This window comes from Alosa alosa, chromosome 10, assembly GCF_017589495.1.
Source record: "Alosa alosa isolate M-15738 ecotype Scorff River chromosome 10, AALO_Geno_1.1, whole genome shotgun sequence".
In the NCBI taxonomy this organism is placed as follows: Eukaryota; Metazoa; Chordata; class Actinopteri; order Clupeiformes; family Clupeidae; genus Alosa; species Alosa alosa.
In genome coordinates this window covers 31,172,397-31,190,072 of record NC_063198.1, presented here as the reverse complement: position 1 = coordinate 31,190,072, position 17,676 = coordinate 31,172,397, and the positions used below count along the sequence as shown (strand labels likewise).

The window sequence follows — 17,676 nt, the reverse complement described above, 5'->3', positions numbered from 1 at the left end:
GAGTAGAGGAGCGAGTGACTGAGTCCAGGGGCGAGTGACTGAGTTCAGGGGTTGTTCTCTGCCTTGTTTGATCAAACCACAGCCACAACCCCAGACCCCAGTTATTAAATGCATAGGCTCAAACCCACAGATTGATAAAGACCACATTTTAACAGGCCAGTGGGATGCCAAGGACCTAAAAGAAGGTCGCCATGACTTAGTTTCCTCTCACTAACCCATTGGTTTACCCATACCTTGGTTAGAAGGCAATCAGAATTCTTCAGGTAAGACCAGATTTAACAGCGATGTTCTATTGCTCCTTTAACAATGTAAAAAATAAAGATGGATGGATATAATTTCAGACTAAGCAAATACTTTTAGAAGTCACTGGTAGTAATAACTGTGGTAATAACGGTGGATATATATTTTAGGTTTCTCCACATCATCTAACATAACATGCTAAGGTACAGTCTGAACATCATCTTCCCCATTTCATCTGGAGTACCGAAATTGATGGTAGTTGTTACTGTAACTGATGTTTTCTCCCCATAAAGGTTGAGACGTAGATCAGTATGTGTGAACATGCAGATAAATGCAGAATCGAGGATGATGCAGAATTTGGGGTTTGAATGTTTGAGACAAATGTTTCTGATTCACTATGGATTGGCTGGTTTAAAAAATCCAACGTTACAGGGATTACTTCTCTGCCAAAATAACTCTTGAACTGTGCGGAAATGTCTGTATGTGCAATTGTGCATATGAATTTTGTCTGGATATCATGTGCCCCAATCAGCCCTAGTCAAATCAGCCCTGTTTTGCATATTTGTTCATTAAAATGACCAGAGTATCTGCTTTGAATATGAACCGATCACAAACACCCACAGCAGACCAAATCACTCCTGCAGTATATCATAAGCAATATTCATGACACCCACAGCAGACCAAATCACTCCTGCAGTATATCATAAGCAATATTCATGACACCAGAAGTATTCTTTTTTGTGTACCCTTTATGATGTTGAATGAACTGCTTTATTTCATTTAGACCATATTCAGAAGTTTGTTGGTTATACATAAAGTTAGCATACCTATTATGCAAATGATTTAATTTGATGATTACTGTGTACACTAATATGTAATGTGAGTGTAGTCAAATTTAAATCCCTTAAAACGTAATATAAATATTGAACAATGAATATTTTTGCTACATTACTTCATTATTTCAAGCTCTAGTGGCTTTGACTATTCTTCTGTAAGCATTACAGCAAGTGCCATTGGCAGTGTGAAAGGGTTCAAGCTGACTCAAAACAGTTGATTACTGGCAGTGTGAAAGGGTTCAAGCTGACTCAAAACAGTTGATTACTATGCCACATGAGATTTCGTGTGAAAGGGTTCAAGCTGACTCAAAACAGTTGATTACTACAGTATGCCACATGAGATTTCGTGGTGAATTGTGTCTGTTGAGATTTACCAAATAGCACCCACCACCTGTGTTCAATATAACGCAATCAAGGGACTTTGTGGCTGGTAGCAAAAGTGCATATGCATAATGTTAAAGTTAAAACTATGCAACAATACGCTGCTTTTGAGGTATGCTTTTGTAAGGCAACTACTTTTGGTATCATCTTGAAAATGATTTTGATGATATATACACGTCATTCCAACCAGCCATCCAGGATATGCACCAGGCAGTCCTGTGTTTTGGGTAGGAACCAGTGTTTCCCATAGAATTGAATTCTATTTGTGGTGGTAGGCTTGCAGAATTAACTTGAATGCAACAGTTTTTAACAAATTAGCGCAGCGTGGTTATGATGCTAACCAGATTTAAGTACAATTTAGTACAACCTGGAAAATCATTGTGTGGTGGTCAATGTTGATATTGTGGTGGGCCGCCACAAATAAGTCAATGTATAGGAAATACTGGTAGGAACACAGTGCAAGAGAGCAAGAGATTTCTAAATATACAATCAGAGACTCCAGTCCGCTTGCCAGCAAGCTTCTACCAGCGCTAATAAGGCTCTGGGGTTTGCATGCATTTTAGGTAGCGAGCTAAGCAGTTTTAGACCAACATTTGCATAGTGCTGCTTTAAGCAAACTTAAACAGTTAAAATGTGACACTTGTACACATTTATAAACCCTAGACATATTTAATAAAAATACCAACTATAAGAATCACACTTCTGAAAATGTAAAAAGTTGTAAAACATCGCTGAAACATTTTAGCCCCATTATCTCTAGATAATCTCAAGGGGAAAATGCTTGATTGGTTAATGTCATATTGTTCTGTTTGGAGCATGAACTTATTTGAACCTTCCTGTCTGACAGATACTTCCTCATGTCCAGATACTACATCCATGTGTGCACCAGGAGCACATTGTACCACACAGACTACAAATGCTGGGTTCTACGTGCAGTTTTTAGAGAGAGAAAATTAAAAACATTGAGGTCCAAGCTTACCCAGGATGGCATCACATGTTAATGGTTTTATTTGTTTGTGTGTGTGTGTCGTGTGTATCTCTCTGTGGTATGTGCATATTTGTATGTGTGTGTGTGTGTGTGTGTGTGTGTGTGTGTGTGTGTGTGTGTGTGTGCATATTTGTGTGTGTGTGTGTGTCTTGTTTCAGTCTCTGTGCCAAGACGGCATAGTGGGCTGTCCAGATGTTCAGATGCATTCTGGGATGCCTGTCTAGCCTGATAGGGTAAGTAGATTCTGTCTTGCTGGCAAGACATACAGAGAAGCTCCTGACACATGTTTCCCATTGTCATGGACGGGTGGAAAGGAGAGCGAAAAGAGAGAGAGAGAGAGAGAGAGAGAGAGAGAGAGAGAGAGAGAGAGAGAAAAGGGAGAGAGAGAGAGAGAGAGAGAGAGAAAGAGAGAGAGAAACGCTGAAGCATGCTGACTAGGGTTAACCTTACCGACTGAGTAGATGAAAGAGAGGACAACATCTCTCTCACACACACACACACACACACACACACACACACACACACACACACACACAAATCCTGCCAACACTGGGCCCTTCTGAAGAGCCAGAAGGAATGCTATCCATCAGAGCACATGTAGCCCCTAATCTGATGAGCAGCAGAACATGGCCGTCAAAGATGATGAAAGCAGACAGTTTTAAAGTATTGAGACATCTGGGTCACACACACACACACACGCACGCATGTGCACACACACACACACGTGCACACACATCACAAGACAAGCACACACATGCACGCACACATGCACCAACATACACACACACACATACCAACATGCTAAAAACACACAAGGTGGTGTACATACACAGAAACTGGCAGCACATGCTGAAAATCAAAGGAGCTGTGCTAAGGTGGGTAAGGAGGAGGGGGTGGTGTGGAGGGAGCTGCACCAGCTGAAGGTGGGTGCCAGCAGAGGGGGGTGATGTGTGGAGGGAGCTGTGCTACAGGTGGGTATGAGGAGGGGTGATGTGTGGAGGGAGCTGTGCTACATGGAGCTGTGCTACAGGTGGGTATCAGCAGAGGTGGGGTGATGTGTGGAGGGAGCTGTGCTACAGGTGGGTATGAGGAGGGGTGCTACAGGTGGGTATGGGTAGGAGAGGTGGGGGTGTGTGGAGGGTGCTGGTGGGTACAGGAGGGGGTGATGTGTGGAGGGAGCTGTGCTACAGGTGGGTATGAGGAGGGGTGATGTGTGGAGGGAGCTGTGCTACAGGGAGCTGTGCTACAGGACAGGCGGGTATGAGGGTGGGTGATGTGTGCAGGGAGCTGTGCTGCAGGACAGGCGGGTATGAGGGTGGGTGATGTGTGCAGGGAGCTGTGCTGCAGGACAGGCGGGTATGAGGCGGGCAGATTTTACGGGTATGAGGCGGGGATGAGGTGGGCAGACTTTACGGGTATGAGGGGGGGTGATGTGTGGAGGGAGCTGTGCTACAGGTGGGTATGAGGCGGGTATGAGGTGGTTATGAGGCGGACACACTTTACCTCGCCCCAGCTGCTGGCCTTCCACTTGGGGCAGCGGCCCCCTCGGCATCTCCTCTGCTTGTTGGGGCGGGGCAGGTGCTGGCAGTTCTCCTCCGGGATTTGCCGCTTGGACCGACTGACGCACGTCACATTCCGGTACTTGTATCCCCTTCCACAGGAGGCGGAGCACTGTGGGAGAGGAGTGACAACATGGTTTGAAAAGAGCTGCAACTCTTGAGATCACAAAGCCAAATACAGCCGTTAAGAACCATTAGATTATTATTTTTTTTTAAATGGTGTTAATGAATTTTTAAGTAAAGGGTTTAACTATGGTATATAAGGGTATAACTATAGGTATACATAAATGAGGAAAGTAGTACATTTGTCTAATAAAACCACCATAGAGTATAGTAAATACTTTTCCAGAAATTTTATTGCTGACTTGATGCAACAACAGAAAGGCATGGAGTAAGTTGAGTGTCACAGTAAGCACAGGTTTGTCACGTTGCACTATGTCACTGAACATGTCTTAAAATTCAGCATGTAAATATGTACCTTGCATGTACAGTTTGCAAAAAAAGAGGAAGTATTCCTACATCACTAATTGTCCCTTAAGCAAGAGCGGTGGGAGTATTCCTACATCACTAATTGTCCCTTAAGCTCTCTTTCGGGCACCCCTGCAGGGGGCCTGTGAACAGAGGGCCAAATCATGAGCTACAGTAATTGAAAACCAAGCTGCAAGCCAAGCGGCAGCGTCAACCGCCTTTGGCCTCCAGGTTCACTGAGCAGCCTGAAGGCTTAAGCCTCTCTGACAGCCCTCTGCCCAGGCACAGCGCACCAGACACACACCGCCATCGGGGCCTGGGGGAGGGGGGTTCTGATTCAGCTTGGGATAATCAAAGGCCTGGGCCGCCCAGGGGACAGATCCGATGCGACAGGTCCCGGGTTGAACGAGTGCGTTGTCCCAGCGGGCCGCGCGCAGCGAGGGAGTGCTGGGAACAGGAATGGGGCGACCCTTGACCTCTGTAAGGAGAACGGTGGGGGCCTCCGTTGACATTGGGGCGGGGGGTATGTAGCAAGAGTGGTAAGCATCAGAATGCCTCCATCATTAGGATCACATGAGAGCGCTCTTGGTTCCCTGCTGGTTCCGTTTGTCTTTGGGACTAGCATTCATACTGTCAGCAAAAAAAAAAAAAAAAAAAAAAAAAAGATTGACCCAGGAAATGACTTTGACTACATGTTTTTATATAGATTTGTGACATTAGAATGTTGGTCAATTTGCATTCACATACAACCAAAAGAGAAAAAAAAAACAAGAAAAACAAAACAACCACTTTATACAGATGTTGGATTGTTCTTTGACAAATAATAAAAACATATGCACATTAACTACATTCTGATTGTTATTCACTAACACAATCAAATTTGTTGGTAAGTAAGTAACAGAATTTACAAACAGAATAACTCCAGCATTTCATAAGCGGAGGAATGAATGCATCTTGACAATAAAAGCAAACGTTGGCACTGAAACACTGGCTGCGCCTGATGCTTGTGTGCTTGTGTGAGTCCAGACTGCGTCATCGCTGTGGCGCCCTTCAGTTTCTCCAGCTCCTGGCCCAGATGCAGCCCACATGTGTCTACTCCAAGAGGCGTAGACTGGGCTGGAATCAATGATTTACAGACACACACACACACACGCATCATCAGTGGCCTGACCCCAATGATCCTGCCTCCCCGAATATCTAGCTGCCAACACATGTCAAACTGGGAGGTGCATCTCCAAATAGCTACCAGGCTCTCTTCATAGTAACTACTAACCAATTAAACAAATATGAAGTCTCTCTGCCTTGCTAGCATTTCTGTGGACAGTAACTGAGTGGAGAGAAACACTGACGTTAACAGGGTAAAGTATGTAATCGGTGATGAAGTTGGGGGGTCGGTGGAATGGCGCTCAGAGGTGAGCCGAAGGCATCAAAATACAATTTATGGCGGAGAAAAGGGAGCCAACACCTGCTGAGATTCAAATGTCAGACCATTTCTCAAGGTTTTTATACAAGGGCCTGAATGAGATGGCACATATTTCACTCTACACAGAACCAGCATGATGGTGGGAATTATCTCAATGAGGTCAAAGTAAATTGCCTTACAATTATTTAAAACCATAAACCACAGTCTTAAAATTGAGAAGTCGAGTGCACTATCATGCCAGAAAGGTTTTTTGGTCCCTTATATTAGAAATAAAAAGGAGGATTTATTTACCCTTGAACATAGCCTTCTTAAAACAAAATTCTGGCAATATCTCATAGTTAGTAAATCAACAGTCCACACCAATAAAAAAGTAACCAAGGACAGACAGACATAAATGTATGAACATATTCAATATAGACAGATGAGATTTGTAGAATCACTGGAAAGTTTATTCATTGCTATCTAGACATCACCTCTCATGGACAAAGTCGTGCACATCAGTGAAGTCGTACGCTCTGAGTTTTTTTAAACTTTTTTTCTTTGGTTCTCTTGTTTTCTTGAGCATCAAATCAAATGGGGCCCTCGGTGTTGACTGTTGGTGCTACCCTCAAATCCAAAGCAAACACTAGGTGCCCGAACCCAAAAAACAAAACAAGGAGAGAGCAAGAGCAACGTAAAACTCAAGGGTTTTAGTGGGTTTTCCTGGGATTAAAGCGCTTTTCCGAGCAAGTTCGAGCATGCTGATTACATGTGCAGGGAAAGGCCTCCTTGCAAATCAAAGGTGACCCTTGACCCCCCCGATGCTCTCATCCATTGTCACGCCAACGGGTGTTCATTGGAATGACTGTCACAGTCACGCCGCCATCAAAAGCCCTACCACACTGCGCTGCAAAAAAAAAGTAAGGGCGGTGCCTCTAAGAACCTGGCATTTCCAGAGCCACCAAAGGGAGTGCAGGCATTAGTGAATGAATGAACACAAAAAATGGCTCCATCAAAGATTCATTGTAGCACATAATGCTGACTTCCCTTGCAAAAGAAAATTGGGTAAACTCCCGCTCTCAAAAAAATGACACCATGAGTCACAGGCCAGAAGGTTCTGACCTCCAAAGAAAACAAAGTCAAAGCTCAGTGATTCTATTAGTAGTTCTGTCACTGAAAAAGCTCTTTTGGGACCGAATGATTTGAACAGAAAACACAGAGATAAATCCACACAGTCTCTGTTTAAACCAGGTTAGACCCCCTTGGCTACACCAGTGCACAATCATGTTCAACGCTTCTATGTCTAAATACCTAACAAAAATTCACAGGCTAGCCAACTCCATTACTGGTGCCACTTGTTTGATTGCAACTAAACTCAGTGATTTGAGTAAAATGTTATAGAGAAAAAGATATTAAACACCTTTGCTTCAGATCTGCAGCTCACTACAACTATGTTAGGACCATACATTTAGATGCCACCCTCACCTTTAAAAGCAGCAGGATATTTCCTTAGCGTTCACATACAATAGCAAAAGAGATAGGCCTATATCTCATTTCTTTGGATGTACATTAGGCAGTTTTAGGTAAATTTACAGCTTTGGATTCTAGATACAAAATACAAGGATACATGTTTTGTAAATTAGCTATAGCCAAATATTGTTTTGTATATACTCAAAAGCGTTGTGCAAGTTACTAGTCATTCCTCATTGTACGTTTGCTCATACAAAAGCACATTGCAAAATGACGCACATTCGTATTAAATTTAAATACAGACAGTACATCCAGTATGATGAAGTACAAATAAATATGAATTAATTACATAAATATACAAAATCATCCATATCTCTAAAACATTTGGACTTTAATACTGCCATTTGGAATGAGGCGCACTACATTTGAACAGCCAGTCAACATCCAAATGCATGCTTTCTCTGTCACTGCACATTGGCTATGCTGTATCTAAGGTATGAACGATCAAATGAAATGCGGGTGGTTAAAATATTCGAAATATGGCACTTTAAATAATACAGTTGATCCAATCACATCCCTTACAATTATGAGTCTACTAACGTTAAGAAATAGATCATACACAAACTGTTTTATCAAATGTATACAAAGAGAAGCTTTATTTAAAAAGCTCTCAGTTGGACTGTGCTGCTTTTGCGGCCTCAGATGTACATTATTATGGTCATCAAGCTAAAGTTCGACTTTAAAGCCAACTGGATGTTGTACACGTTACACCATTCATGGTTCTCCATCAGCAAAATGGCCACCCTGAACGGCTGTGGGAGGAGGTGGAGGGAGTTCTATTGGCTGAGAATGAGGTAGACACAAATGACTGGCCTTCAGAATGATCTCCAGCAAAATAAAACTAATCAATCTCGCCTGTGGTTCATGCATTGTGAGTGTGGCAAAGGGCATTTTGTTCAGCTCAACAGACACAGGTTTGACATAGGCAAAATCAATATACATTTTGTAAATTGGAAAAAAAAAACTGAAAGACAAGACACAAAAAGTCTAAGAAAAAAATCAGCAACTCTGAGTGGACAAAAAAAAAATTGTAAAGACTATCGATACACCATGTGGTTGATGCTGCTATTGAAATAAAGCATAGATCTGACACTTAACAGTTAAATGTGACAAATAAACCATAACTATGGGATATTCAGGTCTCACATCTCCCTTGTTTGATAAAAGCACCACTGTATGAGTCAAAACATGATGGCTGAATGAACTGTGTATGTTTCCAAGTGAGGTATGGTTGATAGCATATTTTTCACGTATACGGAGTAATGGTGGTCAAATCATACAAGTTATTCACAAAACATATGAAGAAACTATCCGCTAACTCATATAATCATAAAAAGCACCATTTGAGCGATGTGCCTCGGAGCTTAATTACAGGCAAACTGCCGTGTTGGCGTCTGTGTTTGTCCAATGTGACATGACATGCTGTACCAGCCTAATCTATGCTGTCAACTTAAAAGTACTGCAGTAGACCCAACAAGGATCGTCCACTCATGTCAGCCATGGCCGAGAAAGCATGGGCCACAGAGCGCAAACATTTCAAATAGACATATATCATAAACAAATGTATACATCTCATAAGAATAAAACCAAAAATAAGAAAGTGACTCCATGGTCCTCGTTTCATTGGTGCCATTACTATTAACTTGTTCTATGTTCGGTCATGTCACAAATATGAAAATACAATTTCAAATCAAAGCTACTGAATCGCACCGTGGATATGGAGTTTGTGTTTTGTATCTTCACTAAAACAACCAAGAAGTAAAACACAATCAAATAGCAAAATCCTCATATACAAAAATATTCACTGATATTTGCATATAAACATAAGAAGTGCGACATGACCCAGCACACACTCTGTCACAGAACATCTAACAAAGTAGAAAGCTAATGCTATGTACATCTTTTGCATAATAAATTATTATCTTTGAAAACAACGACTTTACAAACTAAATCAGACTGAAAGATCCTATGATGATCCTTCATTAGTACATGAACTAAGACAAAAAGGTTGGTTGTGGTCACACGCAGGTAGTATGTAGCCTACCAGGATATTTTGTGACATTTGTGATATTTTTGTATATCTGGTAAATTCTGTTTCCTTAAGTGCAAAATAAATACAATTCACAATTGTCTGTTGTGTGATAGACAGTCATGGCACTTGGGGTTACAGGAACAGTATTTGATTAAAATTGCAACCCATCTTATGTGTTTGCTTGGCTTTTTGTCTTGGTCTTGTCTTTCAAGCTATACATGTAACGAGGAAAAAGCCCAAACTCCATGAACATGTAAAAAAAAAAATCAAATATTTTATGAGCGTACCGAGCTCCACGGGTCTGCGCTCCAGTGGGGGTTAGACGGGCACGACTGAGTATTGCACTGCTCTCGGTCGGGCGGTTTGTCAAGAATTTCACAGCTCAGATCGTTAAAGCGCTCCCCGTTGGGCCGCTGACATGCGACCAGCCGTGTTTTTATCCCACCGCCACAGGACTTCGTACACTGTGGACGAGAGGAGGAACACAATGCAAGGGGTGAGCACCTGTGGCTTTTTCGGGACAGGAAGTGTCCTGTTCACCATCGCTATGCAAGGAAGCGTGCTTAGCAGTCCTAATGCCTACACAGGCACGCAAATGACCTCCGCCCCACGACATTCCCAAATCAACACCATGACATTCCTAAATCAATACCATGACATAAGATATGAACCACCCAGAGTATCCCTTTGATGCTACCAAAACTCTGGAAACAATCTCAAGGAAGCTTAGTGTGTGATGAATAAAACCAGGAGCAATCACTGTCATCACTAACAAATGACTTGTTGCTATGGTGCTATGGTAACCATTTAACAATGCAGATGACTTCAATTCTAGAATTTACAGGAGTGACTAAAACAGAGATATAATGTTATTAAATATTATTAAATTAAGGGATCTCAAAGAACATTATATTAACATATCAGTCAAGTGTTTTCATTGACCATATAATATGCATCAAATCGCAGTGTAGATGGATTGACGGTGACTATGGACCCTTTCAAGAGAGTTCCATTATCAGCATCATAGTTGGCCCCACAAGACTTCCTTTTTAACATTCCATATGTTGTCTTAATGCAGAGGAAGTAGATTGGGGCCCAAATAGAACGTTCAAGCATTGTTTTTGTTTTCATTGTTGAAAGGGTCTATAGACCATTATTAGTAGCCTTCCGCTCACCTCTCCCCAGTTGCCATAGACCCACTGCGGGCAGGGTCCAGATTCGCAGGAGCGCTGCTCGTTTGGCTGGGAGCTCTCGTCACAGTTGTTGGCCGTGTAGCCATTCTCATCCTGGCACACCACCACCCGCCTCTGGAAGCCTCCGGCACACGTGCTGGAGCACTGGGTTCAAGAGCAGAACACATCAGGTGAGTGAGATGCTCATAACCAATGGCCATCAGACCCGTAAATCAATAAAGCTTTAGGGCAATTCCATGGAAAATGGACTTTTTGTCACATCCATAACGCCAGGAAATGCCTTGGCATTTGTATGATGTGAATGATAACATTCATTTTTTGTGCCTTTTTTCTCATGTGCATTCTTCAGCTAAAAATAGCAAATGCTCAAATTTCATGTAATCATTCACATCATACCATACCATCCCATCTTATTGGCGTTATGGATGTTACAAAAAACATAATTTTCCATGGAATTGCCCTATTACTTGTTTGGCATAGCTGCGGTCATATAGGTTTTTTTTTTTTTTTCTTTTACATGTCCAAATTTCCGTCAAGGATTCCGGGACACTGTAAGACCGGGTACACAAAACTTGGTGGGCATGTAACCCCACATGGATAGCATGGAACCATCGTTTTTTCGTTTTGATCTGTAGCCCCCGCTGGACTGGACCCCCGAAGGAGGGTAGGGCAGACACAGTTTTCTGTGAATATCTCGAGAACCGTAGGGTTTAGGAGGACCATTTTTTTTTTTTGTATGTTGATCTCAAAGGGCCATGTCAACCCATTCCATAACCACTCATTTCATGTATAGCCACCCTAGTTAAAAATTAAAAAGCAAAACATTAGGTGTTTTCATCACAATATCTCTGGCTGACATGGTCAAAACTGCACGAAATTGATTTTATTGGCGTTATGGATGTTACAAAAAACGTAATTTTCCATGGAATTGCCCTTTATCTTTATTCTAGTCAAAGACGCGGTCTGCTTTGGCTACGCCACTAATGGCTTAAAGGCACACTATGCAAGATTTTCACCTTTATGCAGCCAAAATGTTCACCTAGCATAGCTATACAGCATAGATGTAGCGAGTCCCTACCGAGAAGACCAGCCATGCAACTTCCAATAGCGGTGCCCCGCTAAACATCGTGAAACATTACCTTGTCAGTAGATATAGCTCTTTGGAGATAGTTTTTGCCTGTTGTTAATCCTTCACCTCCACAACAAAAGCATTTGCATTGTAAACAGGGAGGATAAGTCGCGAGAAGTTTGCTATTTACAACTGCAGAGTAACATATAAATACACCCCGACTCTAGAGGGAGCTCTAAACTCGGCAAAAATACCTAAACCTGCATATTATACCTTTAAGATACCGGATGTACAAAGAAAGCGTTAATACCGTCTTCTACGCGCAGAAAGCGAACGCTGTGCTTTGCCATGTTGCGTGGAATTTACTAATCCTGTGATCCCGTTGTCCATCAGACTCGTCGGAAGTTATGCAAAATTACGCAACGACACGCCCATTTCAAGTCGTCTGACGAGAAGTGATCTCGTTCAAGCCAAGCCAAGCCGTTCTCCCCCAAATTCGGCGGAGAGTTCTTACGACTTGAAAACAAAGATGGTTGCGCACTGTGTTTGTGTTAAGTAGCTGTGCTATTTTATTCTTCTTTTTACTGCTTAGCAAATGGGAATGTCCATTTAAATTACTCGTACACATTCCAATGCCTCAAGGGTATGTGTTATGTTGTCTTGTTGTTTGTGGAATATCGTGGAATGTGTTGTTTATCCATTGGTGTTGGTAATAGTGGCTAGCAATGTTGCTGTGTTGCTAAAAACAAACGCTAGACAACGCTACGTTTCTCGAGGTGAATACTGGCGACTGGTAAGACGACTACAATGGACAACGGCATCACAGGATTTGACTCATTGTGTTGTGATAAAATGCGAACCGTAACACTTTTTATGAGGAAGTGACATCATTTCACAAGTTACGGGTTGTCACAAGCCATCAGCATGGACAACAGGATCCCACGATAAGCTGTCAATTCATTACGTAAACAGCGCTCATCACCGCCTGTCCTCGCCCCCTCTACAGCGCTAATTACGTGACCACAGCTGAGCCACAAGCGCAGTGGAGTTAACCGATTGCAACATTAAAAAGAATCAAAGTTTAGCAATCATACATGATAATAAGATGTCAACGAGCAGCGACATAGAGAGTAGGCCTAGTAGTTCTACTAATCCACTTAAAAAACAAATTACTTTTTTAATACTTATTTACTGCAGGTAGACTAGGGCTGTGACTTAATAGGCTAACCTAGTCTAGTAGATTGGGAAGTGGCCTAGATGTTGTGAAAGTGAAAATACTATATTAGAAAGGCTAACCAAAGTTAAGATTTATTTTGACAGAAAACTGATGCTCTGAATACTGATTGAGCTGCAATTTGGATTACACCTCCTTTTAACAGGTGGAAGTTTTTCACTGCAAAACAGACGTGCACTGTTTTCAAACATATGACAGAATACCTAATCAATCGTTAGTACTTCTCCTCCCCTGTGTTTGCGTGATACCAAAGTCCTTTTAGGCAAGCCCTTCCACTCGGCGGCCATATTGTAACGCTTTTTGGGCACTTATCGGGCATCTTTTTCGGCAGAAATGTGTGTGCGCAAGGCTTCACAACATCAACCTGGCTCCAGCCGTGAGATCACAACACATGATTGGCAGGATGTATTCACAACACACCACATGATTGGCACAATGTATTCACATGTTAGATAGATGGATACTTTATTGATCCCTAGGGGAAATTCAAGATTCAATGTTGACAATTTTGGAGCGGAAGGGGCGGGATATGTGTAGACAACTGCCATATTGGCGTTACAAACTAACCCCATGCAATTCCATAGAGAATTTTTTGAGTACTGTGTCTCGTCATTAGAAAGTCTCTGGCAATATTCCCACTTTTCCCTCACCCTCCCATAAATGCATATGCATCAGTAAGAAAAGCGTAGATAGCCATAGACCTCTGAAGTTCGCCTACAAAAAAGAACCAAAGCTGCCATCTTTGCCCATATAAGGAGATCCGGGTGTTAATTACTGTTAATTACCTATGGCAAGTTGCATTGCAAGTTAGCTCTGGCGTAACAAAAATCTAAGTTTGCCGTCTTAACATAGCGAAGATCCCAGGAGCTACTCGAAGGCAGAGGACAAAAGTGTGTTGCGCAAAACGTCTGCATTTCAGACTTCTTCGTACCCGCGAGAGTTTAGCAGGTGCGATAATTCAAAACCCCCATGTTATTTTTCCATAGGCAAAATTGCAAGATCCCGGATCTCAAAGATGGTAGCTTCTTTCTAGGCGAACTTCAGAGGTCTATTCTGCGCTCCAGGCTGTGGCACTCAAAATGCGCTTTGATCCATGTGTGATCCGTTTTGTACGTACGATGCCATGTTTTAGGGTGCAAAATACTCTTTGATCCACGTGCGATCTGTTTTGTATGTACGATGCCATGTTTTAAGGTGCAAAAAGCGTTAATTCTTAATATATTCAAATATTCAAAAAGTATTGAAATGTCTGAATAGAAACACATGAGGGTTAGATATAGTGTCATTTGTCACATTACATAAAAGGTGTGTAATTTCTTACCTCATAATTTCAATACTAAATGCCTACTGTAACTTTCTGTACAACTTCAAAGCCATCAGAAATAACAAGGTTTGATCTCAGGATTTCCCTTTAGGGTTAAACATGGTCTCTGCTAGCTTTCCTAGACTTCCTACATGTGGGTACTTTCCTGACCGATAACAGTGACATGACCGATGACCGATAACAGTGACATGACCGATAACAGTGACACATCTACACATATATTCCTCTTTTATCATCGTAGCTTAAAATGAATGAATACACACATCTTATCATTTATGAAAGTATTGAGCTATTAAAACAAGGTCTGCTTTAGTTCACAGATGGTGAAAATTGAAGTTTCTGGTATTGTGTGACGTCACTGTTTGTCCTTGTAGCTATTGTTTATAACACAACGACCTTGTTGAATCTATCTCGGTCACAGACAAAAAGAGAATACCTCCATCAGTGGGACAACAGAAGGAAACTGGACGGACGTACGGCCATTTGTTCTTTATTTTCGGTCCACTCTTGGCTTTACTGTGACATGATAGCTAGGGCAGGAAACTGGTGGGGAAGTGATGGGGAGTTGGAGTAAGGGATGACCTAAAGCCGGACTCGACCCTGGGTCTTAATGTCCTCAGACCGCTCTGATGCCTGGCACTACGGCTGCACCTCGGTTCCCCGAGTTCTACGAGGCTAATTTAAGAACATCCTTCACTAATCAGACAGACAAAAGGCTGAGTGAGACAGCGGACCTCCAAAAATAGGACCAAGTACTTTTCATTGTGTTTTTTTTTTCCTTTTTTGTGGGGGAATGTAATCTAACCATTTCAATTATGTACTGACAAACCCCTTCAGACCACAGTCAATTGTTCTCGCATGTTGAAACTCCAACGCTAAGGAAACCTAAACAAAGGCCGTCTGAATGGAATAATTGTGATTTAAAAGAGGTAATTTAAACAAATGGTTTGTGCTTAAAAGAAGCAATTAGAACCGTTTACTTAGACTTGGCCTAGGAGACACTCACCGCTCCCCAAGGACCAGTTCTCCACTGGTTGCGGCCTCTCCTGCTGTCGCTGCCCCCGGCCGGCGGCACGCTCTTGGGAATGGCGGGGAAGGAGCCGTGGTCAGTAGGCCGCGAGGGGCACTGGGGCATGGCGCACTCCTGCTCGCGGGCTGGACGGTCATCTGGGTCGCACTCGCTCACGTCCACCACCTGGTCGCTGAAGTTCACACACACCACCTGGCGGGTGGCTTTGCCCTGGCCGCAGGACACCGAGCACTGCAAACAGAAGCATGCGAAACGCACACAAACACACACACACACACACACAAATACACACACACACACACACACACACACACACACATACACACACACAAATACACACACACACAAATATACACACACACACACACACAAACACCATACATACATAAGCATGTTACCACCCAGGAATACGTTCAAACCACATTAGTTCTAATGCCTGGACAACTGAACTAAAACAACAAAGAATTAGAAACTTGCAAATACTTGCACATCACGCACACAAAAGCAGTTCAGTAATTCAGCATTTTACAGAAACGCCGAGTGAACAATAGTTAATGAAAAAACGATTGACACTTTGTCCTATAAAATGTAAGTTGCCATCATTAGGCATTTGACACCTGCTGCTGTGTCTTAAACTGACTCCTACAGAGCTGACTTCCTGTGTCTGTGTAAGGCAGCTAGTGCTCCAAGCCAATTGCTGTCTGTATTAAACTCTGTGGCCTCACAAGAAATGGCTTCCTTCCTCGGGTTCAACGAGTTACTCTGGCATACAGGAAATAATCAGAGACCCTCCCACCACGGCACACTCATCCACTCGCTCACTCACTCGTTCACTCACTCGCTCACTCACTCGTTCACTCGCTCCCTCGCTCGCACTTTCGTAAGGGCCCTGATAACTGTGGGCTGGGAGGGAGTATCGCTGCTCCTCTCAAGCTGATGAGAAACAGCTGTAAACAAGGCCTGCCCCCCTCAACCCCCCTCCCAGCACACACACACACACACACACACACACACACACACACACACACACACACACACCACAACCAGCGGCCCCATCCATTCCTATCAGCAGGCGCCTGATGACAAAGAGGATGGCCATTTAACACTGTACTGGGGATGAGTACCAGAGAGACCCAAGCTAAATAAACCAGCTAATGAAACGCTAATGGAGCTCCCAGGGGGATCCAGAGGGAGAGAATGCTCAGAGAGGGCCTATTGAGATCTGTACTCAGTGACCAAGCGAAAGGAGAAATAGAACTTAGTTAACACATTCTTTTCCTCTGGGTGTGTGTGTGTGTGTGTGTGTGTGTGTGGGGGGTGTTGTACAGTAAGGAAATGAAGGAAACTAGCTGTGGTTTTTTGGAGCCTACGATTTCATCAAATGGGCTGTTGAGAGCACATACTGTAATGGCAAATACAACAAATGTGGTGTGTGTTTGTGTGTGTGTGTGCGTGTGTGTGTCTGTCTGTGTGCGTGTGTGTGTGTGTGTGTGTGCACATGTGTGTGTGTGTGTGTGTGTGTGTGTGTGTGTGTGTGTGTGTGTGTGTGTGTTTGAGAGTGAGATGAAGCAATTTTACAATCAAGTAGATGCATATTTTAGGCACACACACAATTCCTCAAAAGCCGTTAACAAACAACATACATTTCCCCAGCACACTCACCGGCGTCCACTCCAGAACCTTCCACTGGCCGCATGCCACCACCTGGCAAACTTCCCGCGCCGTTGGCCTGGGAAGGTGAGCGCAGGCAGACTCCTCGGCCACTCCTCCCTGGTTGTCACGACAACTCACATACCGCATCCGAGTTCCTTTGCCACAAGAGGCGCTGCACTGTAATAGTTGAAAAATGTCCGGTTTGGTGGGAATAAACATTTTACTTGTCAGTAGAAATAAATGCAAGACTAAAATAACCACTGATTTGCATGATCTACTGTAACATGACACATCTTCCCATCACACCAGCTGCAGATATAGGATCACACTGACCAGCTGCACATCTCCTGTTTGCTGTGGTTTGGCAGCCGGACAGTTGGAGTGGCAGCATTACCCTTGCAATATGAGCGTTGAACTTTAACTTTTGATTCTATTGTCTTTTCAGGCAACAGAACGTAGACCATTTGTGTAACTTAGGAACGAAATAGAACTTCTTTTAAATGATGATGGTCTGAGCGTTGTGCTATGCTTTACTGCTTTAGCCCTTCTTTATTTCCAACGTGATCCCCACCAGACAGTACAGTGCGTCCCAGAGCTGTGTAGAGGCACAAATTAGCATGTGTGGTAGGATGTGTAGTAGGATGTGTGTGTGAGCTACCTGTGTCCACGATCCAAATCTCCACTGGGTTTTGTGCCCGGGATGAGAAGGGCCTTTGGTGTCCGGTGAAACAGGATGG

The 17,676-nt window shown here is 43.1% G+C and overlaps 1 protein-coding gene across 1 annotated transcript in view; it reads right to left on the bottom strand.

Annotated features, from left to right (window-relative positions):
* The window catches only part of LOC125302368 (A disintegrin and metalloproteinase with thrombospondin motifs 9-like), a 54,037-nt gene that overhangs the window by 11,989 nt on the left and 24,372 nt on the right, over positions 1-17,676 (bottom strand). Inside the window, 6 exon segments of the mRNA XM_048255524.1 lie at positions 3,949-4,116; positions 9,724-9,900; positions 10,612-10,773; positions 15,263-15,517; positions 16,949-17,116; positions 17,598-17,676. The exon segment at positions 17,598-17,676 is cut by the window's right edge and continues 29 nt beyond it. Of these exon segments, the coding sequence (XP_048111481.1) occupies positions 3,949-4,116; positions 9,724-9,900; positions 10,612-10,773; positions 15,263-15,517; positions 16,949-17,116; positions 17,598-17,676 (1,009 nt within the window).